At 37.4% G+C, this 25,632-nt stretch overlaps 1 protein-coding gene and 1 long non-coding RNA gene across 2 annotated transcripts in view; one reads left to right on the plus strand and one right to left on the minus strand.

Annotated features, from left to right (window-relative positions):
• Positions 1 to 20,325, minus strand: part of LOC120462070 (uncharacterized) — a 94,570-nt gene extending 74,245 nt beyond the window's left edge. Inside the window, exons 1-3 of the long non-coding RNA XR_005618302.2 lie at positions 20,239 to 20,325; positions 12,646 to 12,786; positions 12,335 to 12,524 (exon numbers count right to left, since the gene is read on the minus strand). This is a non-coding gene — a long non-coding RNA (uncharacterized LOC120462070). The remainder of the gene's footprint in view (positions 1 to 12,334; positions 12,525 to 12,645; positions 12,787 to 20,238) is intronic.
• prmt8a (protein arginine methyltransferase 8a) overlaps positions 1 to 25,632 on the plus strand; it is a 40,736-nt gene that overhangs the window by 10,857 nt on the left and 4,247 nt on the right. The window contains exons 3-8 of the mRNA XM_039650507.2: positions 2,047 to 2,202; positions 10,676 to 10,739; positions 12,404 to 12,546; positions 12,666 to 12,753; positions 21,982 to 22,097; positions 24,749 to 24,899. Of these exons, the coding sequence (XP_039506441.1) occupies positions 2,047 to 2,202; positions 10,676 to 10,739; positions 12,404 to 12,546; positions 12,666 to 12,753; positions 21,982 to 22,097; positions 24,749 to 24,899 (718 nt within the window). The remainder of the gene's footprint in view (positions 1 to 2,046; positions 2,203 to 10,675; positions 10,740 to 12,403; positions 12,547 to 12,665; positions 12,754 to 21,981; positions 22,098 to 24,748; positions 24,900 to 25,632) is intronic.

Here is a 25,632-nt window from a genome sequence, read left to right on the forward strand (position 1 = left end):
TGATTCTAGCTGATTGAAGAGCAATTTTGACTGAAATAACCACTCATTACAACCGAGGTATGCAGCAAAGCATTTGTGAAGCCACAACACGCACAACCTTGAGGCGCATGGGCTACAACAGCAGAAGACCCCACCGGGTACCACTCATCTCCACTACAAATAGGAAAAAGAGGCTACAATTTGCAAAAGCTCAACAAAATTGGACAGTTGAAGACTGGAAAAATGTTGCCTGGTCTGATGAGTCTCGATTTCTGTTGAGACATTCAGATGGTAGAGTCAGAATTTGGCATAAACAGGATGAGAACATGGATCCATCATGCCTTGTTATCACTGTGCAGGCTGCTGATGGTGGTGTAATGGTGTGGGGATGTTTTCTTGGCACACTTTTGGCCCCATAGTGCCAATTGGGCATCATTTAAATGGCACGGCCTACCTGAGCATTGTTTCTGACCATGTTCATCCCTTTATGGCCACCATGTACCCATCCTCTGATTGCTACTTCCAGCAGGATAATGCACCATGTCACAAAGCTCGAATCATTTATTGGTTTCTTGAACATGACAATGACTTCACAGTACTAAAATGGCCCCCACAGTCACCAGATCTCAACCCAATAGAGCATCTTTGGGATGTGGTGGAATGGGAGCTTCATGCCCTGGATGTGCATCCCACAAATCTCCATCAACTGCAAGATGCTATTCTATCAATATGGGCCAACATTTCTAAAGAATGCTTTCAGCACCTTGTTGAATCAATGCCACATAGAATTAAGGCAGTTCTGAAGGCGAAAGGGGGTCAAACACTGTATTAGTATGGTGTTCCTAAAAATCCTTTAGGTGAGTATATATATTTGACAGAAAACATGTAACAGATAGTTTTTTTTAGCAATGTTTTTATTCTAAGAGGCCTTAGAAATCTTCTAATCACATTTGATGCAGTAGGCTTCATTGGTTAAACATCATTAAAACCATTGAATACTTTTTTTTTTTTTTGCCTGTGTTTCATATCTGGGTGAGAATCATAGCCGCATACCCTTTCTAAAAAAAAAAAAAAAAAGCTGTTACAAGGTGAAATGATGAATCAAATCAAAAGATATTTCCATGTCCAGTGATTACCATATTAATATACCATTGTATTAGCCTGACTTCATCATACTCATATTCTAGTCAGAATGTGAGTCTGAAACTGCTCAATAGGGCTTTGATTATAAGGCGTGTCTTAACCGAACCAGGATAAAAAAACTCTGCACTCAATTGGATAGTCGGTAGACCTACAACCAATCAGAGTAACGCAGTAGTCAAATACTTTGCATAGCACAGTTGTGAACTACATAACTTAAACCAAAAATAACGAGTGTTGTTTCTTTTACTTGGTCCTCTATGAGTGCGACCGAAGGAGAAACCACAACGACCACAGGCTTTTCATTACGTCCCATCTTCTTAGCTACCATCGGAGCCAGCTGATAAGTAACACTTTTGCCGAATCATGTAGGAAGGACGGCAAAAATATCTTTCCAATCGACAAATGCCTTGATTGCAGTTTTCTGTTCGTCTATTAAAATCAATGCGCTGTCGATTTATTTTACAACAGACGCGACAGCGGAATCTATTCATCTCAATTCTCCAGCTGCAGTCATCTTTGAGGGAAACCAGTTAAGCGCTCTTTGATAACATGATGATTACGTCCCTGCAGATCATCTGTCCATCATCGTATAAAGCCCGCCCTGGCAATTTGATTGGCCCGTTCATTTTTTGACTGATCATAATTACTCCTCCATGGATCGAGTCCAGACCGAACTTCCCGACCAAAAAATGTTGTGGGCATAGTTCGGGCTGGCATCCAGGCTACCATTGTATTTAAATGGAACACAAACAATGGAACAATAAACCATGGTACCATGCCCAAACAACCATGATTATACAACCATGATTTAACCATGATTTTTCATGATATACTTTTCTGTTAAAGAAACATTTCAAACGTTGTCTAAACACAATCAGGTTGGAAAGTAGTATTTTTTTTTTTGTTGCATGCATGGATATACAGGAAATGCTAAAGGATGAAGTGAGGACGATGACGTACAGAAACTCGATGTACCATAACAAACACATCTTCAAGGACAAGATCGTGCTGGACGTGGGGAGTGGTACTGGCATCCTCTCCATGTTTGCTGCCAAGGCCGGAGCCAAGCACGTGTATGGGGTAAGAGCGGCCCTCCTTATGCCTAAAACCACATGAGTGTGGAGCCTCCTACCCTGCTGGAATGATCCACAGAGCCCAAAATAGCATCATGTGTTGCAGTCGCACCAAGAGCTTTTGAAGGTGTAGCGAATAATCCTCTTTTTTTAGAGAAATATGATCATATATTACCACATACTTATTTCCTAATAAGGCTCATAAATACAGTAAGTTCAAAACAGACGAAAACATATGTTAAAAAGCCATGACAAAAAAAAATTAATTGTTTGTTAGAAAATGATTGCATTTTAACTCAAATATATATATATGTATATACACCTTATCACTAATTAATCATTTAATATTTATTATATAACAATATTTTATTTATATAGCAATATTTATACCATGCTTCATTTACTTGCTTCAAAGCAGCTTTACAGTAAAAATCAGTAACAATAGTTCAATTACAAATTTAATTAGGCTTTAAGCATAATTTCGTAACACTAAAGTTGAATGTAATTTTAAAAATCAATATTCAATATATTAAATATTATATATTTTTTTTCATAATGAACATTGTGTTGTGATGCCAAATTCAGCATTGTAGAATACCAATACTTACAGCAAGACTTGAATAGTTTGAAGAACATGAAAGTGAAGTTGAACATTGCTCATGGCTTGCGCGGTCACCAGATCTAAATATTTTAGAGCCACTTTGGGGAATTTTGGAGGAGCAAGTCAGAAACCATTTTCCTCCACCAGCATCAGATAGTGACCTGCCCACTGTTCTGGAAGAAGAATGGCTCAAAATCCCTCTGTGCAGGACTATCTGTGATCCGCAAGAATTAAATCAACATTGAACTACCATGTGATAGCATCACTAGCATGACACCACCATTGTACTTTTTTTTATAAGGGCCCCCTTCTGTTTTTCTTTCTGGCAATTCCCCTATTTGGTTCCATTTCGCTTCCTCACTTCCTGACCTGTCCATTCAGACCTCTCCCCCTTAATGCATTCCTCCCCAGTGGTCGGTGAAGGTTCTTTAGCGGTCAGCCTTTATTGGCCGTGCTGATGTATCCGGCTCTAACACACTACATTGTGAGGATGTGGTAATTGGCTTTTCGGATATATCTAAAAAAAAAAGCACACCAAAGAAATAAGTAAAGGTCAGAAGGGCCACATTAAACATATGGGGCTTGTTTGGCACTTTCTCTTTTAGAACTAAAGCCAGAGCTTGTTGAGCCAAGTTAGAGTATGAACGGAGAGAAAAAAAACTCGATTTTATCCTGTCCTGCCATCCTCTTGGGACAGAATGTTCAATAGCTTTTATCAGTTTTCAGAAGAGAACGAAACTACCCCGGCAAGCCTTGCCATGTGTTGGTGTCTGTCTGAGTCGCGGTCTCTGTAATCGAGCTGATGTGATTTGCACCTCGCTGCTCTTATCCAGTTGCACTGTGATAATGAACAATCCTCTGAATGGCTTCATCATATTCATCAAATGCCAGAGAGCGCAAACTCTCTTCAGTGTCTGTTACTCATCGCAAACGAAAAACACTTGCTCAATGCAGAATATAAACTAGATTTTTACATTTTGCTTTCCTGTGCAAACTACTATGGTATTCTGCAGGGGACTTTGATATTGATATCCACCTTATTTTTAATGTAAGAGCAGCTGTGGCCATTATTAGCCATTTTTGCTTTCGGTGTCAAGCTGGATTTTGTAGCAACACACACAGTCATAGCACAAATGGTTTTACAGTTTACTGTATTTTGTTATTGTTCTAGTTACACACCAAAATATAAAGAACAAAATGTGTTTGAAAAATTAGTGCCTAATCAAAGACCCGCATTTTCTCGGTTGTCACCTACGGTTCCGCAAGTAAGATCGAAGGAAGATTGACGCATTCGAAATATGGTGCTGGAGAAGATTCCTTATTCGTGAGGTATTGACAGCGAGATGGAATAACAAGTCAATCATAGAGGAAATCAAATGGAAATGCCACTCGAAGCACGAATTATTAAACTTAGTTTGTCATACTTTGGTCTCATGGTTGAGGAAGACCGCAATGATATAAATCAATATGATTACAAAAACAACAAGACGGATAGATCTCATCAGAGGAGGATCTCATCAGATCTAAAGATTCTAAAATCAATTTAAATTCTATTAAAATATATATATAAAAAAAGAAAAATACATGACCAACATATCTGTTTCTCATTATTTCAAGGAAAAGAAAGCTACAACTTCTGAAAGTTGACAGTTACGTTTTACTGTTGCATAAAACAAATCAGATTTTTAACAATGTAAACAAACAAACAAACAAACAAACAAAAAAAGAAAAACAATTTAAATACCACCGACACTTTGCTCAACTTGGTATAGTTACCTGTATGTCAACATGAACATATACGGGTATACGGGTAAATAAAAACGCGACGGCAGCCATGTTGCACCTAGCCTGACTTCGTCATACTCCTATTCTGGACAGAATGTGAGTCTGATACTGCTCCATAGGGCTTTGATTATAAGGAGTGTCTTAACCAAACTAGGAAAAAAAATCTTTGCACTCAATTGGATAGCCCTACAGTACAACCAATCAGAGCAACGCTGAGCTACGCATAGATGTAAACAGAAGTCAACTGCACGCACGCTGGAAGAAGCAGTCAAATAATTTTAGTGTTGCTTCTTTTACAGGGTCCTCCATGAGTGCGACCAAAGGAGAAACCACAATGACCATAGAGTTTTCATTGCATCCCATCTTCTTAGCGACCAGCTGATAAATTAAACTTTTTCCGAATCCCGTAGGAAGGACGGCAAACACATCTTTCCGGTCAACAAATGCCTTGATTGCAGTTCTGTTCGTCATTTAAAATTAATGTGCTGACGATTTCTTTTACAACAGACACGAGAGCGTAATCTATACATCTCAATTCTCCAGCTGCAGTCAACTCTGAGGGAATTGCAGATCATCTGTCCATCATCGTATAAAGCCCGCCCTGGCAATTTGATTGGCCCGACTAATTCTGAACCGATCATAATTACTCCTCAATGGATTGAGTCCAGACCGAACTTCCCGACCAAAAAATGTTGTGGGCAGGGTTCGGGCTGGCATCTGGGCTATATTGCACCAGAACAGCCACCAAATACCAGTTTATTGGTGGAGAGGAGACAGAGTGTTGAAGCCAAAATATGGGGATGATTAGGAGGCCATGATGATGGAAAGAGAGGGATGGGCAAATTTGGTTACACCCTTACTCTTACTAATAGAGTACATCATTTCACCGTCTAGGTTAACTATAGACCCGATATAGCTATGAGTAACCCACTTCTAGACAAAATAACCTTGAATTTGGTTACATGTCAAAAATAACTTGGAAGATGAATGATATTCCATCATGTAAGCAATGTCAACAGTGATTACAAGGTGTTTGGTTTCATTCCTGACTAGTCTATTCTTGGGCTAATTTTCACTAACAGCCCAGAATTTGCCTTGTTTAAGCCTAGACATCAGGCCTGTCTGACAACAGGACAGGTATTAGACGTCTTTTAAACGCAAAATTGCTTGCTGGGTTTATATATTATTTGCACCAGCTTGCTTAAGTGGGGAGAATGGATCTATTGAATTTCCCACCACGGCTCCTCAGTGTGGAGTTTGGGTATCAGAATGTAGCTGTTATGTTACTTCAATGGTCTGAGGATTCCGACGGAGATGTAGATGTGACTGCGTTCTGTAAAATGCTTCTTAAAGGGATACTCCAAAGTTTTTCACATTAAACTGTTACTCCCTTAACTAAGACGAGTTGATACATGCCTCTCTCGTCTTAGTGTGTGCACTAAATTGTTGTCTTGCAGCAAAACTTTGTTAGCACATAGCTTAGCCTAGTTCATTCATTAGGATCCAAGTAGAGAAGCGAGCAAACACCTCAATGTTTTCCCTTTTTAAATACAGTTACACGAGTAACTCGATCAAGAATGGTGACAAAAAATAAAATGTTGCGCTTTTCTAAGCATGTAAAATGAATAATGTATGGCGGAATACCATAGCAAGTGCTTGGGAGCACTTGGACTCGGCGCAGAGGCAGCTGGAATGATATCCTTTGCCAGATAGCATGGTATTGCCTTTGTTATTTCTCTATGATGCCATGAGCTTGCAGGATACGGTGTTAATCTATTAAAGTTTGATGTGATGGAGATGTTAGGTTCGGGAACGTGGGTTGATTCATCTGTGCTTGAAGATTTTTCTGCCAGGCATAGCTGATACAAATTGCTGTGCTTCGTCTTGAGGTGACAGTAAAGATTTGTAGAGTTTCCCTTTCATGTTGCCACTCAAGATTTACATGTTTCACAAATAACTTCAGTCTGCATGTGTTCATCTCTTTTAAAACCAAAACACTGCCGTCGTCGGCAGTAGCAGCTGCGAGTGCCTTGGGCTGACTCATCTTCTCAGATTAGTTTGCAACAAGAGCATCGCAGCTTCTTGATTGTCTTGCGTCAGAGCATGTACATGCTATCATGCACACACACGCAGACATATCCCAATTCACGAATTCACACTTACAAATAATCCCCTTACAAGGCACCTAAAGAGTTATAGACATAGTTCACACGTAGTTCTCATAGTTAATAAAATAATCAGAGGCGTGTTTGGCGTGCTGTCCGAATTTTGGCCCGAAACCAGAGTACTCCCCCCAAAAATTTGCTAACCAACGTGGGACAGCAGCCATTAAACGATACTGACAACCGCCCCACCCAATAAATTGCGGAGTGCAAAGCTGATGGTGCACTGTTTTGGGGGGGTTTGTGGGGTGGTGGTGGGTGGGGTCTCATCAGAGGACTCTTGTATATCATATATATATATATATATATATATATATATACACTCACCGGCCACTTTATTAGGTACACCTGTCCAACTGCTCGTTAACACTTAATTTCTAAGCAGCCAATCACATGGCGGCAACTCAGTGCATTTAGGCATGTAGACATGGTCAAGACAATCTCCTGCAGTTCAAACCGAGCATCAGTATGGGGAAGAAAGGTGATTTGAGTGACTTTGAACGTGGCATGATTGTTGGTGCCAGAAGGGCTGGTCTGAGTATTTCAGAAACTGCTAATCTACTGGGATTTTCACGCACAACCATCTCTAGGGTTTACAGAGAATGGTCCGAAAAAGAAAAAACATCCAGTGAGCGGCAGTTCTGTGGGCGGAAATGCCTTGTTGATGCCAGAGGTCAGAGGAGAATGGCCAGACTGGTTCGAGCTGATAGAAGGGCAACAGTGACTCAAATAACCACCCGTTACAACCAAGGTGGGCAGAAGAGCATCTCTGAACGCACAGTACGTCAAACTTTGAGGCAGATGGGCTACAGCAGCAGAAGACCACACCGGGTGCCACTCCTTTCAGCTAAGAACAGGAAACTGAGGCTACAATTTGCACAAGCTCATCGAAATTGGACAATAGAAGATTGGAAAAACGTTGCCTGGTCTGATGAGTCTCGATTTCTGCTGCGACATTCGGATGGTAGGGTCAGAATTTGGCGTCTACAACATGAAAGCATGGATCCATCCTGCCTTGTATCAACGGTTCAGGCTGGTGGTGGTGGTGTCATGGTGTGGGGAATATTTTCTTGGCACTCTTTGGGCCCCTTGGTACCAATTGAGCATCGTTGCAACGCCACAGCCTACCTGAGTATTGTTGCTGACCATGTCCATCCCTTTATGACCACAATGTACCCAACTTCTGATGGCTACTTTCAGCAGGATAATGTGCCATGTCATAAAGCTGGAATCATCTCAGACTGGTTTCTTGAACATGACAATGAGTTCGCTGTACTCAAATGGCCTCCACAGTCACCAGATCTCAATCCAATAGAGCATCTTTGGGATGTGGTGGAACGGGAGATTCGCATCATGGATGTGCAGCCGACAAATCTGCGGCAACTGTGTGATGCCATCATGTCAATATGGACCAAACTCCCTGAGGAATGCTTCCAGCACCTTGTTGAATCTATGCCACGAAGAATTGAGGCAGTTCTGAAGGCAAAAGGAGGTCCAACCCGTTACTAGCATGGGGTACCTAATAAAGTGGCCGGTGAGTGTATATATATATATATAGATAGCATAGTGACTGGCACGCAAATATTAGATATTAGATGATGTTTTATTAACAAAGTTCAGGATGACTTTGTTAATAAAACATCATTTAATATCTAATATTTGCGTGCCAGTCACTATGCTATCTGCATTGACCCATTACTTTAACTGTAAATGACTTTTTGAAGTAGTAAATCATTAATTAATCTCAAACCATTGCGATATGTACATTTGCTTTATTTCGATAATTTTTATATATCTAGCAGCCCTATTATACTGTATATAACATACATGTTATGTAACATGCACCTATAAATTGGTGTCATTTATCACTGAAATTATTTTGATTTCCCTCAGTTTGCAAAGCAGTCCTTTTCTTGTGTCCTTTTCCTCGCATGTCATGCCATGGGTTTATTGGCTAATGAAACTGTATAACAGTTACCCTGATGCAAAGACCTATGCTTCCATTATAAGAGCTTTACTGTGAACATTTATTTTTCTTTGACAACGTGCATCTATATATACTGTATATATATATATATATATTTATGTATATATTTATGTATATATATGTATGTATATATATATATACATATATATACATATACAGTATATATATATATATGTACAGTATATACACACAGTATATATATATATATATATATTTGAGCTTGTCATGTTTACACAGTTTTGCCCTTCATTTCTGTTTACTGCAGCTCAGGCGCAGGCACTTTCCTCTCATCTTGATCATGCACATCAAAAACTTTTCTTCTGAAAGTGGAAATGTGCTGACTGTGTTATGGGCTTTTCTGATTACTTTTAAACTCAATGCTGACCCACTGCAGTACGTGAAACTTTAACAAAAACTGATGGGGCTGCGCATGCAGGAGAAAGCAAAGGTTCTGAGAGTTTGACAGTTGAAGCGATGCTGGCTGACTGACTCCTCGCGCAACACTCGAGTTGATGGCGATGACTTTGAACACACACAACTGCTGGAAAAACCCAAGGGAGGTCATGAGGCAGAAGGATTTGTGCTGCCAGGAATCAACCTCTCACTTAAACTGCTGGCAGCTTCCTACTTACTCTCTCATCCTCTTCCCTTTAGCCTCGGGACACTGACAGCCTTGTTACTACGTGCGTGTTTACATATATTTCTGTCTGACAACAGGACGGGAATCTGGACTGTTTGTAAATGCAAAATAATGCTCTTTAGGCATTAGCCACCGAGGACTGATCAGATGAACATGTGTAATAGGCAGGATTGCAAGTTGCAAGAATCATCTAGCACTTATACTGTAATGTTGAGAGACTGTAAATGATAGGACAGTCTGTGTAATCTATAAAACAACACTACCATTCTAAAGTTTGGTTTGGGGTCTGTAAGCTTCTGTAAGGGGGCAGTACTTTTAGTTGGCAAGGGTGCATTCAATTAATCAAAAGGGACAGTTAAGACTTTTATGAACAAAACATTTTAATTAAAAAAAAATAATAATAAATATATAAAGGATCATGTGAAACTGAAGAGTAATGATGCTGAAAATTCAGCTTTACCATCAGGAATAAAGGACATTTGAAAATAATATTAGATAGAAAACAGCTTTTTTATTTATTGTAATTATATTTCACAATATTAATGTTGTTACTGTATTTTTTCTAATTAAATAAATGAAGCCTTTGTCAAGCATAAGAGGGTTCTTTCAAAAACATTTAAGAATCTCACCAAACTTTTGAGTGTAACAAAACGTAACATATAACAATTATCTATCCTCTACAGACAAACACACATTTTTGCAACTTCTAAATCTGTCTAGCTCTGTGTTATTTTAGCACCTTTCCAAACAGAACTTCAAAAATAGTGACATTGGTCAGAAAACCAGAACGTCCCAACACAAACTCATGCCATTGGTTGAGTCAATGTTGCTCTGTCTGGGAAGTTTTGTATGTTTGTGTAATAAAAATGGAAGTTCTTGCAATCAGGTAAGCCACTGTGGCTCTTTTATCGTACATCATAAATGACAAAACGCTTTAATTTTATCTTGCTTTCTGATGCCTGTTGTTTGTGAATGCTTTATAGTTTTAGTATTAAGTTTTTTTTTTTTGTTTCGCATTGAAGGGTTTATTGTTTCCATCGTAGTTTATGGGCATGTCTTCTTATCAATTGAGCTCAATTGAGTACATACATTTGAAACTGAACATAATGGTGACCCCATAGGAACCAAGTATTTTACCATTAACCAAATCAGTGTTTCTATAAGCTATGCCTTGTCTGAAAGAGAATTTAAACCAGTCCCTATTACAAACCATTAATGTTTGTGCTTGATGCACAAGACAGTGGGGAATAACAACTGTAAGTTACATTTTTATATTGTTCTGTTTTTTTTGTTTGTTTTTTTCAGATTGAATGCTCAAGTATATCAGAATACTCTGAGAAAATCATCAAGGCCAATCATCTGGACAGTGGTAAGCAGATTCGGTGTGTTTCGAAATTGTAGAAGTGTGTGTTTGCTGTGTAGTTGGCTGGCTTGTGTGGGTGTGTGAGAAAAGCAGAATGACAAACAGGATGAGACACTGATGGGATAAAAAGTGGTCGTCGAGCGTTCTTCTATTCCGCCTCCTACTGTAAAGATACATAATTTAAAACCTCTGCAGTAATCTGAATATTAAGAGAGAATTTAAATTGTGAATATTCTGCTTTATAAATGATCAAATGACTCGGATAAAGGACACGGCCTTTCCAAAAACAAATGTTAATCATGTTAAATGTTGTTTTTTAAAGCTCCAATACATTTTTGAGCAAGTAACCAGCCAGTGTTCAAAACTATCCGCTTGCCTTAGCTCAATTAAAAATGGTAAGCTTGTAATAATGATTTTTATTCCAGTGGTACTGTCTGGATATCCTCCGTGGGAGATTTGAGCATGTCTTTGCGTCATTACGTCACATCTGTACACATAAAGGAGGAGTCTCGGCTAGTATAAGCTATACTGCGTGTGAGGATGTTGGAGGTGGAGATTTATAGCCTTTTCTCACAGCACTTGATATAATTAAACTTGTCAATTTGATACGGATGCAGAAAGGTTCAAACCACAATCATCAATGACAACTATAGATTCACTTGTTGTAAAATGTAAAAGACTTCGGACTTTGGAGTGGATACAGAAAAAAAGAGACTGCAACCGGGCCAATGCGAAAGCATTGGAAAGAAATATCGGAAGGGCATTAAAATGTAGTTCAGATGACATTTTCTGGTGAAAATTTTTAAGTTGGACATACTTCCAAATAGTAGAATCTGTGATTCTGAATGACAGTGTCCACAATGCAGATTGATCTCATGAAGTAGCGTATGTATGACACGCCAATTCGTATTTCCATTTTTGGCGTGCTATCAACACGCATAATCGCTTTTCAGCGTGTTTATGAACGCCGTTGACTTAACGTTGTTACTGTATATATAAATATATGACTTACCTCAACCCGGTCCCTAAACCTAACTGTCACTGGGGTTAATGACATTTATGACTGTTCCCTTACCATCCTAGGAAAGAAAAACATAGCTCCCCAGATGTAGATGTACATTTGACGGCGTGTACAGACACGCGGAATGACGTGGACGTTAATGGCGTAGACATACACGCGGATACACGCGGATAGCTCAAAATGCGTCAAGATAACACGCCACTTGACTCGAAATTATAAATGATAATTTATCATTTCGATAATATATGATAAATAATAATTCCTGTGAATAACTGCAATTGCAGATTTAAAACAGAGATGGTGACAAAAAAACAAAAACAAAAAAAAACAATGGAAAAGTAGTGCAAATGCACTACTTTTCAAAAGTTCGGGTTGGTAAGATTTATATTTTTAAAGGAAGCCTATTATACTCATCATCATGGCAAAAACAAAACAAAACAAAAAACTATCCAATTGGCTAAATAAAAGTGGATGTTTTACATTCTCAGCTGGAGTCTCTCTCTTTCTCTCTCTCATACACACACACACACACACACACACACACACACACACACATTTTGACCCATATCTTTTTACTGACCTTAAAAATTCAAAGAGTAGAAAGGATCTGTCAAGCATCTCCATGGCCTTATTTGTCTGTGTGTTCCAGTTATAACCATCTTTAAAGGGAAAGTGGAAGAAACTGAGCTGCCGGTAGATCAGGTGGACATTATCATCTCAGAATGGATGGGCTACTGCCTTTTTTATGAGTCCATGTTGAACACGGTCATCTACGCCAGAGATAAGTGGCTGGTCAGTGTTTGTGTGTGTGTGTGTGTGTGTAATACAGGAAGTATGGTTTTGTGTGAGAGTACAGTATGTACAGCCAATGTCTCTAAAGAGTGAACATACTCTGTGTTCTTCATCTTCAGAAACCTGGAGGTCTGATGTTCCCAGACAGGGCTGCTCTTTATGTGGTGGCCATTGAAGACAGGCAGTACAAGGACTTCAAGATTCACTGTGAGTCCCAATACAGCAGCTGCCAGCAGTAACCTGACGGAGAGAGAGAGAGAGAGAGAGAGAGAGAGAGAGAGAGAGAGAGAGAGAGAGAGAGAGAGAGAGAGAGAGAGAGAGAGAGAGAGAGAGAATTTTGAATTTGAAAACACATTTTATTACAATCAAAAATTTAACATTATTTCATTACATCGTTCTCATTTTATAAAACACACACACACAAAAACTCTACTCTGCTATTTATACATAAACCCATAAAAATACTCCTTTTACTGTAAACAGGTAGCAAAAATTAGTGTCCCTTCATGCACAGAACACAATACCTCTCCACAACACCATTTCACTTCAAACAATGACAAATCATTCATAGCCTTGAAAAAATTGAAATCTGTAATTATTCTGGACTTAATCAGATTGTAAAAAACCACCAGTACATCTTGTCCAGAACTATTTTCAATCTTATTCTTCCTACTCACATAGATTGCCATTTTTGATTGGGCCAACACATAATTTAACGACTGACACACAGAAGCCTCTCTCTTTACATATTTAAACCCACATATAAACATTTGCATAGAGAATTTTTCATTAAAAGCCTTAAAAAAAGACTCTACAACAATAAATAAAGGTCTTAATCTATCACAATACATAAAAGCATGAAAAACGGTTTCTCTCTGCAAGCAAAAAGGACAATCAGAACTAATCTCTGGGTTTATTACAGAAATAAAAGCATTCACAGCTATAACTCCATGTAATAGCCTCCACTGTATGTCACCCGCTCTCTTAGGTAACGGTGGCTTATATGCTCTCCATTGCGGTCTAAAATCTCTACTAAGACCAATGACATTACGCCAAGGTGTATCGCTCCTATTATATAAAACTTTCCTGTTAAAAACTTTCACACAATTGTTATCTTTCGCATTAAAAGAATCAACACTGAAAAAAACATCTTTCTTTTCCAAAAAAATACATTCATACTCATCCATTTTTGGTGACAGTCTTAAAGTATGGAAAGGGTCATCCTCCTTTGGGCTTATTACACCTCCACAAAAGTCTTTGATGGTTTTCAACTCCTCTTCTTCAAGAACTGACCTCCACTTCAATAAAAGTTGACGAATCACCCTTAGAGATTTAACTCCCAATTTTTCTGCTGTCATCTCAACATTGTCCAAATCCGGTCCTGCAACATTTACTAAATGTCCCAATGTTGTAATTCCTGCTTTAATTAATTGTCCAGTGTTTGCAGGAAAATGAGAACTGTTCACCACATTTTCAAAACGGGTTCCATAAATCAGTGGTTCTTGAAGTAACCAGAACAAGCTTGACTTTTGAACTTTTTTCACATCAAACAAATCCCAGACTTTAAAAATGATAAAAAATTGGTGCCTTCAATACATTCATCTTTGGGAGATGCATCAAAAAGAGAGATTTATCAAAACCTAACTCTCCCATTTCCTTCAAAATCTCACAAGCAACAACCTTCCAACTTGAAGTGGATAAACCATATAAAAGTCTGTGTATGAAACGCATTCGGAAAGCTGCAACTCTACTTTGCACATTTATAAGACCCTGCCCTCCTTCATCTTTGGATAAAAAAAAAGTACACTTTGGGATACCCAGTGCAATCTTTCCCAGAAAAAATCAACCAAAGCCTTCTGAATCTCAGAGAGTAAACTCAGAGGAGGGTCCACACATGCTAAACGGTGCCACAAAGTAGAAGCTGCAAGGTTGTTAATAATTAGTGTGTCCCCTGTACGACATCTTTGGAATCAACCACTTCCATTTATTCAATCTTCCTTTTACTTTTTCAAAAGCATCATCCCAATTTTTTTTAACAGTAGAAGCATCGCCCAGGAATACACCCAGATATTTAAACCCTCCCGTAGACCAACTTAAGTCGTGTGGGAGCTTCGGTATGCCCTGTGACCAATTTCCAACCAAAATCGCTTCACTTTTGGCCCAATTTACCTTAGCAGAAGAAATTTCTTTAAAATCATTTAAAATATTGACCACAGTATCAATGTCCTTTTGGTCACTAATTAAGACCACTACATCGTCAGCATACGCTGATAGTGAAACAGTTTTACCTGAAAAAGGCAAACTTACACCTTTTATATTTTCTCTAATCTTGCATAAAAGAGGCTCTATTGCAATAGAGTACAACATACCTGACAAAGGACAGCCTTGTCTTACACCTCTTTCCACTTTAAAAGGAGCACATAAGCCACCGTTAACCTTAAGGATACTTTCAATGTCATTATATAAAATCTTAATTTTTCCCACAAACTCTTTAGTAAAACCAAAAGCCTCCAGAGTTTTTAAAAGATATTGATGTTCCACCCTATCGAAGGCCTTCTCCTGATCTAAAGAGATTAGGCCAACATCAAAACCTTTCATTTTAGACAAAGGCAAATTACCATTTGTAAAACTGTCATTTAAAACCTCGAGCAAATCTTCCCCCACCACGGACCAGAAAGCTTTAAAAAACTCGACAGTGAGCCCAACTATACCTGGGGCCTTTCCCAGTGCCATACTCTGGAGTGCTTTTTCCAGCTCCTCCAAACGTAGCTCTCCACTAATATCCCCATTAGACTCAATAGAAACTTGGGGTAGTTCTTTAAAAAAAGAATTACTTATGTTTTGTTCATCTTTTAACTCACATTTATACAACTCTTTATAAAAACTAACAATTCGTTTGCGTATTTCATTAACAACAGTCAACATTCTCCCAGAGTCGGATCTCAATGAATGAAAAAAACGTTTTTGACCATTCTTCTTCTCCAGGCCAAAAAAGAACTTAGATGGTACATCCATTTGGTCAACATTTAAAAAACGTGACCTTATCAAAGCCCCTTTTGCTTTTGTCTCCAACAAATCATTCAACTTAGATTTTTTCTCCGAAATATCCCTCATAACATTCCATTGTCCATTAGTTTCTAATTGCTCTTGCAACTGTACAATTTCCATTTCTAAAACTTTCATGGACCTATCTATATTTGCAGTAATATTTTTTGTGTACTGTTGACTTAACTGTTTAATTTGGGCCTTTCCATAGTCCCACCATTGTTGTAATGAGCTAAATGTTGACTTTGAGTCTCTAAAATCCTTCCAAAAAAATTCTAAAATATCTTTAAAATCTTTATCATTTAGAAGAGCATTATTAAAGTGCCAGTATGCACTCTGTGGTTTTACAAAGTTCAGGGAAAACAGCACAATGAACCATACAGTGATCAGAGAATGAAACTGGAAAAATATTACAACTTCTAAAAACATTACTCTGATGACTATAACAATATATTCTGTCCAACCTTGCTAAAGACACAATCTTATCTCGAACACGAGTCCATGTATATTGTCTACAATTGTGATGAAATGTTCTCCATACATCACTAAGTTCGTGTGTGTTAATGAGTTGGATAAGCCTTTTACGTGACAACAAGTGAGGTTCAATGTGATTTCTATCAATATTTTTTTCAGTACAATTAAAATCACCACCAAGAATTAAAATATCATCATTTGAAACCTCTTGTAAAGCCAAACATAAAGAATCTAAAAAAACTATTCTATCTGTAGTTGCAGTAGGAGCATATACACACATCAAAACAAACACTTTATCCTCAACAACAGCTCTAATTTTTAAAATTCTTCCTTTTAGAATCTCATCCACTTCGTAAGAAACGGGTGAAATTTTTTGAGAAAAGAACAGCAACTCCTGCGCTAAGTGAATTATGATGACTCAGAACGGCAAGGCCATCCCATTCCATGGCCCAATTGACTTCATTTTTTAAGTCGCTATGGGTTTCCTGAAGTAACACAACATCAAACTTTTTTTGTATAGCCAACTCAAAAATCTCCGCTCTTTTTTTGCTATCCCTTGCACCATTCACATTCAGGGATGCAATATTGATGTTACTCATGCTTGCTAATATAAACCACAACAAAAAGCCCCATACCAGCATCGCAACAGGGACCATGGAATCCGATTTTTTAAACACCATCATTGCTTCCTACTTCCATGCTAACTTTTCTCACAATTTTCTTCAGTCGGTACACCTCTCTATCAGTAAAACACCCCTCGCTCATTAAAGCACGTGACCTTTCCACAAACAACTGAGCATTCGGGAAATAATTTTCAGCATTTACGTTCCGCTTATTTTTTGTAATTCCCAAAAACTGTTTAATATTTTGAACATCATAACCTCGAAACCCATAATCCGACTGAGAATAAACACTACTTGAACCAGATGAATCTTCATCAGTTTCATCTTCCTCTCCATTTGACATCTCCGTTGTACCTGCTTTTTTCACCAACTTCACGCTACCATGACCCTTCATCTTTCTTTTCAAAGGCACTTTAAAAGACTGTGAATTCACTTTTTCTGTGAGAGAATCATCAGGAACCACTTCAGATGATTTTATCACCATGCATTTCACCTTCTACAGCTGCAGCCATTTCTTCCATTGGTTCTTCAGACACAGAATGTCTAGAGTCTTTAATCTCAGACACACTCCTATCAACAACCCCAACCACGTCTGGCTCTTTTTCTACTACCTTTGAAACACTCACACTAGCCTTGGAACCCTCCACAGCAGGGGCGATTCTAGGATTTTTTCAACTGGGGGGCACAAGAGGGGCCACAATTATTACAGAGGGGCCATTCTTATGTTGTGTATTTATGTAGAACTGTAGATATCCAAATAATTTCAAGTTCAGTAAGCTTTAAAATCAGCAATAAACAGTGATACCCTGTTATCTTTTAATAGCAGTTATTTACCGCTCTAAATCAAAACAATAAAATACAATTTATATTAACTTTTCACTTTACAAAAGTGATAGAAAAACTGTAATAAATAAAATAATCCAATGTATTAGTGTCCAACTCACAAATAATAATAGAACAGCCTTATTTATATGAATGCATAATTATATTAATCATTCATATAATAAATACTCAATTAAAGAATTCATAAAACTGTAATAAAATTGTATACATCTTTTTCCCCACATCCTATTCAATTTGCATTTCAACAGTTGCAGTAAATTTGCATTGATGAATAGACCAAATCTGCTTATTTCGAGGAAGGCTAATTAGTCTTGAGCATATTGATTGTAAAATATCACATATAATACTTTGTTAGATAGCTACTTTTTCAAAAAGGTATGATTTAGTTTAATGTAATATATGTGGATCATAGAAACAGTGACTTAATTATCCAGTAGTATTAATTATTTATTTTGCTATTTAATCATGCATTTTTATTTAATTATCTTTTTTATATTTTTTTATTTGAGAATGTTTCTGGATGCAGGGATTAAATAAAAAAAATTCTTTTGACTGATTTTTTTTTTTTTCAGGCCAAGTCATATTCCTGTAACTTTATTTAAATAGTCGAAACCAATAGCGTTTAAAGGAGAGATGTTTTAAACCGATCTAATATTGCCAGTTTGCGTAATTTAAAAGCTATTTTAATCTATGAATAACAATTACTTATCTTGACAAATAGGCCTAATCAACCATCTACATAACTTTTCAGTGCATGTTTTAATTTATCTTATAAGACCAAACAATGCTAACTGGCTGAGGGAAAAGTGAAGTTTCATAACTTTATATATTTAACTTTTAGGCTATTTAACTTTAACTTTGTAACCCATTAGAGAGCTGACTTATGTTTAACTGAATTGTTTACTTTATTTCTCATTGTAGCTTATTATAGCCTACCTATTAGCCTACTTATACTGTTGAATGGGATATTATCATTAAAACTGACATTTAACAAAAGAGACAGGGTTGTGTAATTTTATATATTCTAAAATATATAAAATATTCTTTATATGTGTATGTTTTTACTATACATTCTCTTCACTGTGTGTAATACAATAAAACGATACATGTCTGTTTGTTAAATGTCAGTTTTAATGATCAATAATGTTTCACATTTTTAAAATGAAAACAAAAAGAAGCAGGGTTTCGTGTTATAAATATATGCAGTGAAGATAGTCAATGTGAGATAAGGTTACCTGAACCACATTTTTGTGGCCATTAATCTGTTCATGATAATATGTCCATTTATAAATGAAATGAGGCAGAGTGCTGTTTTATATGTATTTCGTTTTATTGTTGATGAAAAGAAGCAAAGTTGTGTTTTATACCGGAGTAGCCGCATGCTGAGTGACGCGATCAAGAACGCGCTATTCCATTAGCAGAATGACCGGACTCGCGTCCTCTCGTCCTCGGGAGTTCGTACTCCGAAGTTTGCGTTCTTGGTATTGAGAAACGACCAATATTGACCCGCGTTCTGTTTTCTATCATACGACCGCAGCAAACGAGCGAGCAGTAGCCTGACATGCACTTCTCAAAATCTAAGACTAATTGAGTGAACATGGAGCAGTTTTTCCGTGAGCGGGAATTGAAAAACCGGAGTGGACCATGAGCGAAGTGATTACAGAATGCTTAGAGTGGAGAGAGGAACGTGCTTTCGCTCCACTCCAGGCTTTAGCACATTCCCCTCAGCAGGGTGAATACACATCGTCTTTCCTTAAAAATAATAAGCTGTATAAAATATATCAACTTACCGTGTGGTTTTGAGAAGCATCGCGCGACGCGGAATCATGAATTATTCTACTACAAGCTGAAAGATTATGATTTGAATTTTTGAGTGACAGACAATTAGAAGGGTGGGGGCACACTGGGGGGCCAATCAGTTTTCAGGAGGGGCCAGTGCCCCCATGGCCCCTCCCCTGGCTACGCCACTGCTCCACAGCTTCTGCAGATGTCTGTGGTCGAACCTCTTCACCTGTGGTCAACCCATCATTTTCACCTTTATCTGGGCATGTACGCACCAAATGTCCTACTCTACCACATCCAAAACATCTCATTTTATCCGTTGTTGCATAAATCAAGTAATCAAAATCACCCATTCGAAAATTAAATGATACTTCTAGTTCAGCATTATCCTTTAGAACCATAAATGCATCTCCTAAAGGAAACAACATGCTTCAAGAGTGGATTCACATTTCCAAGTGGAATCTTTTTGATTGGTGAAACCAATTTTCCATAGCGAGATAGCATGTTTACTAAGAACTCATCTTTCACGAAAGGGGGCACATTCGACAACGTTACTCTTTTCGTCGGCACTGAAAGCGGAAGCACGGCTGTAAAAACACCATTAATCACTAACCCACGCTCCACCAATTCATTGGCTTTATCCACTGAGCTCATAAACATGGCATTATTCATTCTAGAAGCCGACACCACAGAGTCATAACCTACCACTTCTCCTGCCGCTAAACAAACCTCTTCTATTTTCAGCGTTGACGCAACTTTCACACCATTGCGCCGCGTGAGAGACTCAAACACTCCTGAAACGGCGCTCGCCATAATTCCGAACCCCGGAAAAACGGCGCGCCGCACAAAACAACAACCTTTACTTAGAAACTCTACAAACAAATTCTAGTAAAGGAAAAGATAGAAAAAGTTTGAAAAAACACACCTGCACACTCGCTCCCACAGCCACGCTCAACTCGCTCATCCACACTCGCACATGCGCAGAGAGAGAGAGAGAGAGAGAGAGAGAGAGAGAGAGAGAGAGAGAGAGAGAGAGAGAGAGAGAGAGAGAGAGAGAGAGAGAGAGAGAGAGAGAGAGAGAGAGAGAGAGACGGCATGATTAAGTGCTACTTTTCACATTGCTCTCATAAACCTGCTTTTAAAATTATTGTTTTCAGTGTTTAAAAGACCATTGAACAAAAAGTGCAGCAATGGGCAGGAACACACATACACTAGGCTTGCTGTATATACTTCGAATGTATACCAATACATTAACGAATACTTGCGCTCGCATTGATAGGGTAAAATTGTGTATGGTTAAATACTGTGTTTAGTTTACTGTGTAGTAAGCCTAAGTACAAGCAGAGCTTACGTTGTTTTGGCAATGAGCGTACATTGTACATGTACATTGTAGAGCAATCACAACAGACTGAGCTGTCTGGCCAATCAAGGCAGAGTAGCTTGTGGAAAGGAAGGATTCATAGAGATTGATTAATCTGATGAGTCGTTTGAGAATCTTTGAAAATGTGGTGATGTGCAAATGTATATTATGAGAAAATTAAACAGTTGTTTGACCTTTGATGCATGTAAACATGTTGTAGGAGACTCCAAAACAACATCAGGAAACTTTAAAATAGTGTAAAAGGGGCACTTTAAGCATAAAAAGAAAACAAATGGGGCAAAATCTGCCAATATAGTAAGATAAAATATAGCCTACTTGAGATAAAAGTTACAATCTATGAAAGCAGTAATCTTATGCCGTGTTATTTCTCAAGTAAATTTATCTTCTTGTTATATTGACTTTGATTTTCCTGCCCAAAAAAAAGACTAGTTAAATTATATACTATATATGTAAAAAGCTTATCAAACATTTACTATAACAAACTAAATATGTTCGATTTATAGTTTATACACTACCTTTCAGACATTTGGAGTTAGAATTAATCTTTTTTTTTTTTTGTTATGTTTTTGAAAGAAGTCTAGGCAGCACTTGTCCAAAATGTAGGGAAATATATGTATATATATATATATATATATTAGGGCTGTGCTAAAATTAATTGCGATTAATCGCTGCGATTAATCGCATCCAAAATAAAAGTCTGTGTTTACATAATATATTTGTGTGTGCTGTATATAATTATTTTGTATATATAAATACATACAAATGCATGTATATATTTAAGAAAATGTGTTATTCATATATAAAATATTTATATTTATATAATATATATTATGTATTATATATATATACAGAATTTAAGCACAAATAATTCTTAAATATATACATGCATGCATAGGTATTTATATATACAAAATAATTATATACAGCACACACAAATATATTATGTAAAAACACTTTTATTTTGGATGCGATTAATCGCAATTAATTTTTGCACAGCCCTAATATATATATATATATATATATATATATATAAAGAATGAAGTTACATAGTGTAGCTTCAATAAGATCAGACTTGTTCAGGAAGATTTTCTTCAAACTGTTAAAGTAAGCAAGAGAAAATCATTGGATAGTTTATGCTAATATGTTCTCCAGTGCATATTTCTTGCACTAAAAATTGAAAATCTGATACATTTTGAGACATGAAGAGTGCTTATTTCACATTCATGTAGATATACTCTGTAGTTATGCTCTGTTTATTAAAAATCGAATGTCTCTATGTTTGAGCAGGGTGGGAGAACGTCTATGGTTTTGACATGACCTGCATCAGGAACGTAGCAATGAAAGAACCACTGGTGGACATCGTGGACTCAAAGCAAATGGTATCCAACGCCTGCCTGATCAAGGTCAGCCATTAAAACACTTCTAAAGAAATCATGTATGTGCGTGTTTCTCACACATAGACAAGAAGATAAAGATCCACAGAGAATACAGCAGCAGTGTGTAACTGATCATTAGCTGCATCACTCAGTGTGACAGTTACATAATGATCCGTTGAAATGCAATTTCATTTCATTATAAACCACTAGAGAAGGTGCTGATGAGATGATCATTGGTTGAATCAGATTCATCAAGCCTGGAAAGTTTATGGCTCCACAGATGAAATGCATCTGCAAACCTCTCTAATATGCAATAAATATATTTGAAACAAAAGGCTTTTCAGCTTTTCCCAGATATGAATGTAGCAGTTCTGTCACAACTAATCCAATTGAATCAAAGCTGGAAAACAATTTGATATGTAAAGGACTAAATAAAGGGATTTAAGAATGTTATATATACCATTGTCAATCATTGTCTGTACATTAATTTCCCTTAATTGTCCTAATACCATTTAGAGCCATTGTATGCCACTTTATTTTTCTACTTAATTGTCCTGAACTGACCTTTCCTCTTATTACATGTGGAAATTAAATCATGATATTTTGTCCTTATACTCACATCCATCTTTTTTTAAAAGTTTAGATAAAGTAACTTATAAAGATCAGATCTGCCCAATGAAGCAAAGCGGGGGGATAATGGATATGGCACTTAAATTAAGTGCTGAAAGTGTGAAGCACGAACTTACACAGACCTCATCTATCGCTTTGTTTGATACAGTGATTAAAGCTCCATTTCAAACTGTGCTTTATAACTGAATCTAAAGTAGATCGGACACATTTACAAATGGGAAGCCTGATGTCTAATGGAGGTGAGAGTGAGAGGAAACCACAAAGAGAGAGAGAAAAGAACAGTTTCCTGTTGATTTTCAGGCAAATATATCAGTGGTCAGACAGAGAGGCAGGGCTCAGTTTACTGTCGAGAATGATGGAGTCTGAAATAGCGCTCAGAACGTACTGATCCAATAGCAGTAATAACATCCTAACGTAATTACTGAAATGCTACCAGTACAGTATGACATTTCAGAAGAACTCAGAGATAGAGAGAGAATAAGAGATCAAGCTGGAGGATTTTTTCTCTCCCACAGGAAAAAGAAATGAATGGAAGCTTGTTTTCGCCATGCAATAATCATTATCTCACAATTATGATTATAAATTATTATTTTTTTTGATTCCAAAATTATATTTTGCGGTTAGGACTCACAATTGTGAGTTTATGTCTTACAATTCTGAGAAAAAAAAGTCTGTTTACATCTCACAAATATGACTTTTTTTTTCTCAGAATTATTGAACTTTGAGTTGCAAAAAAACTAAATTCGTATTGTAAGATTACTTCTTTTTTTGCCCTCAGAATTGCAAAATTATATCTCACTATTAAAGGGATAGTTCACTTTGAAATTAATTTTTGATATGTTTTAGCTTACCTCAAGGGCATCCAAGATGTAGGTGTCTTTGTTTCCACAGTATTTTCAATTTTGACATTTTTGTTGTCCGTCAGTCATATAATGCAGTTTTAGGGGTCCACCTCAAAGAGCATGCACAGAGAAGTCAAAATTAAACATGATTTAATGACTCGTAGACACGAAACGAGCGGTTTGTGTGAGAAAACGAACAGTATTTATATAGTTTTTGCCTCTTGTTAACAGCCGTCGAACTGATCTGAATCAGATGTCCAACTGAACCGAACTGAACCGTCTCCAGAGTCCAGACATTACGCCGGAAGTGATCTCTCGCGCGTCTACATCACGCATTGTTTACACGGAGATTTCGGAAGTTTTACCTTTCACTAAACATATTTAGATATACGTGAAACTGCAATGGAAGACGATTTCTATATATCTAAATATGTTTAGTGAAAGGTAAAACAAAACAATGCGTGACGTAGACGCGCGAGAGATCACTTCCGGCGTAACGTCTGGAGACGGTTCAGTTCGGTTCAGTTGGACATCTGATTCAGATCAGTTCGACGGCTGTTAACAAGAGGTAAAAAAAAAACTATATAAATACTGTTCGTTTTCTCACACAAACCGCTTGTTTCGTGTCTTAGGCCATCAGTGTGTACTTATATTCACAAGTCATTAAATCATGTTTAAATCATGCTCTTTGAGGTGGACCCCCTAAAACTGCATTATATGACTGACAGACAACACCAGTTTGACCGAAAATGTCAAAATTGAAAATGCTGTGGAAACAAAGACACCTACATCTTGGATGCCCTTGAGGTAAGCTAAAACGTATCAAAAAATAATTTCAAAGTGAACTATCCCTTTAAGACTTTATAACTCGCAATTGCGAGTTTATATCTCATAACTCGGTGGAAACGACTCTATGTAAGAATTGTGCGAAAAAACGTCAGAATTGTGAGACAGCAAAGAGATTCAGGAAGTCGCAATCAGATGTAGGCTACAACATCGAACTAGCCTACTTAAATTATCATTCTCATCTGTTATGCTAACCATATAAATCTTATAGGTATTATTATTTTATTTTTATTTATTTATTTATTTTTTGCTTAAATTGTCTTTAAACATAGTTGATACGTCAAAGAAACACAACTGAGAACATTATTAGGCCCTTTTGACCATGAAATAGCAACTTAAGCTTTGCTTGCCTTTTCTCAGGAAGTGGACATCTACACAGTGAAACCAGAGGAACTGTCCTTCACCTCTTCCTTCTGTCTGCAGATCCAGAGGAACGATTACGTCCATGCTTTGGTCACCTACTTTAATATAGAATTCACCAAGTGTCATAAAAAGACTGGCTTCTCCACAGGTGTTGTGCTTCAAAACTTCTATGGCCACGGTGGTGTATGTGAATGTGTTCTTTGAGTGTGTGGTTGATGTCTGCCCTCTAGTGTCTCAGTTGTGAAACAGCAATGCCAAAGCCTTTGCTTTAAACCAAAACAGGCACCAAGGATAAAGAAAACCTGAAATATAGTTACATAAACACATATTTTACTCTCTATAACAAATAAAATAGCCTATACATGTTCATTATTACTTATTTGTTCATCACAATTTAGCATTGTGATGCGCATTCGTGACTCTCCTATTTGAACTCGTTCATCAAAATGAACAAATCTTTTGCAGAGTCAACTCGCTTGATAAGACCGTTATTCATTGTCTGGTGTCGTTTAAAGCCCTTTCATCAGTTTGCACTGAACTGTCTTTTGGACCTTGAACCGTTTGGTTCCCATTGAAGTCCATTATATGGAGAAAAATCCTGAAATGTTTTCATCAAAAACCTTAATTTCTTTTCGAATTATATGATATGGATATTTGGATGACATGGGGGTGAGTAAATTATCAGCAAAAGTTTTTTTTTTTTTTTTTTTTTTTCAGTGAACTACTCCTTTAAGTTCTATTGACCTCTCAGGCTCGGCGTATTGCTCAGTCAGCATACTGACGTTTCCTCTAGGGTGGAACGGAAGCACAATAATCTTTCAGCTGGCAAGAAAACTAACACATAGACTCCTTTAGAGTGCTTTCTTCCTCTCTCAAATGCA

This window comes from Pimephales promelas, chromosome 10 (genome assembly GCF_988280905.1).
Source record: "Pimephales promelas chromosome 10, fPimPro1.hap1.1, whole genome shotgun sequence".
Taxonomy (NCBI): Eukaryota; Metazoa; Chordata; class Actinopteri; order Cypriniformes; family Leuciscidae; genus Pimephales; species Pimephales promelas.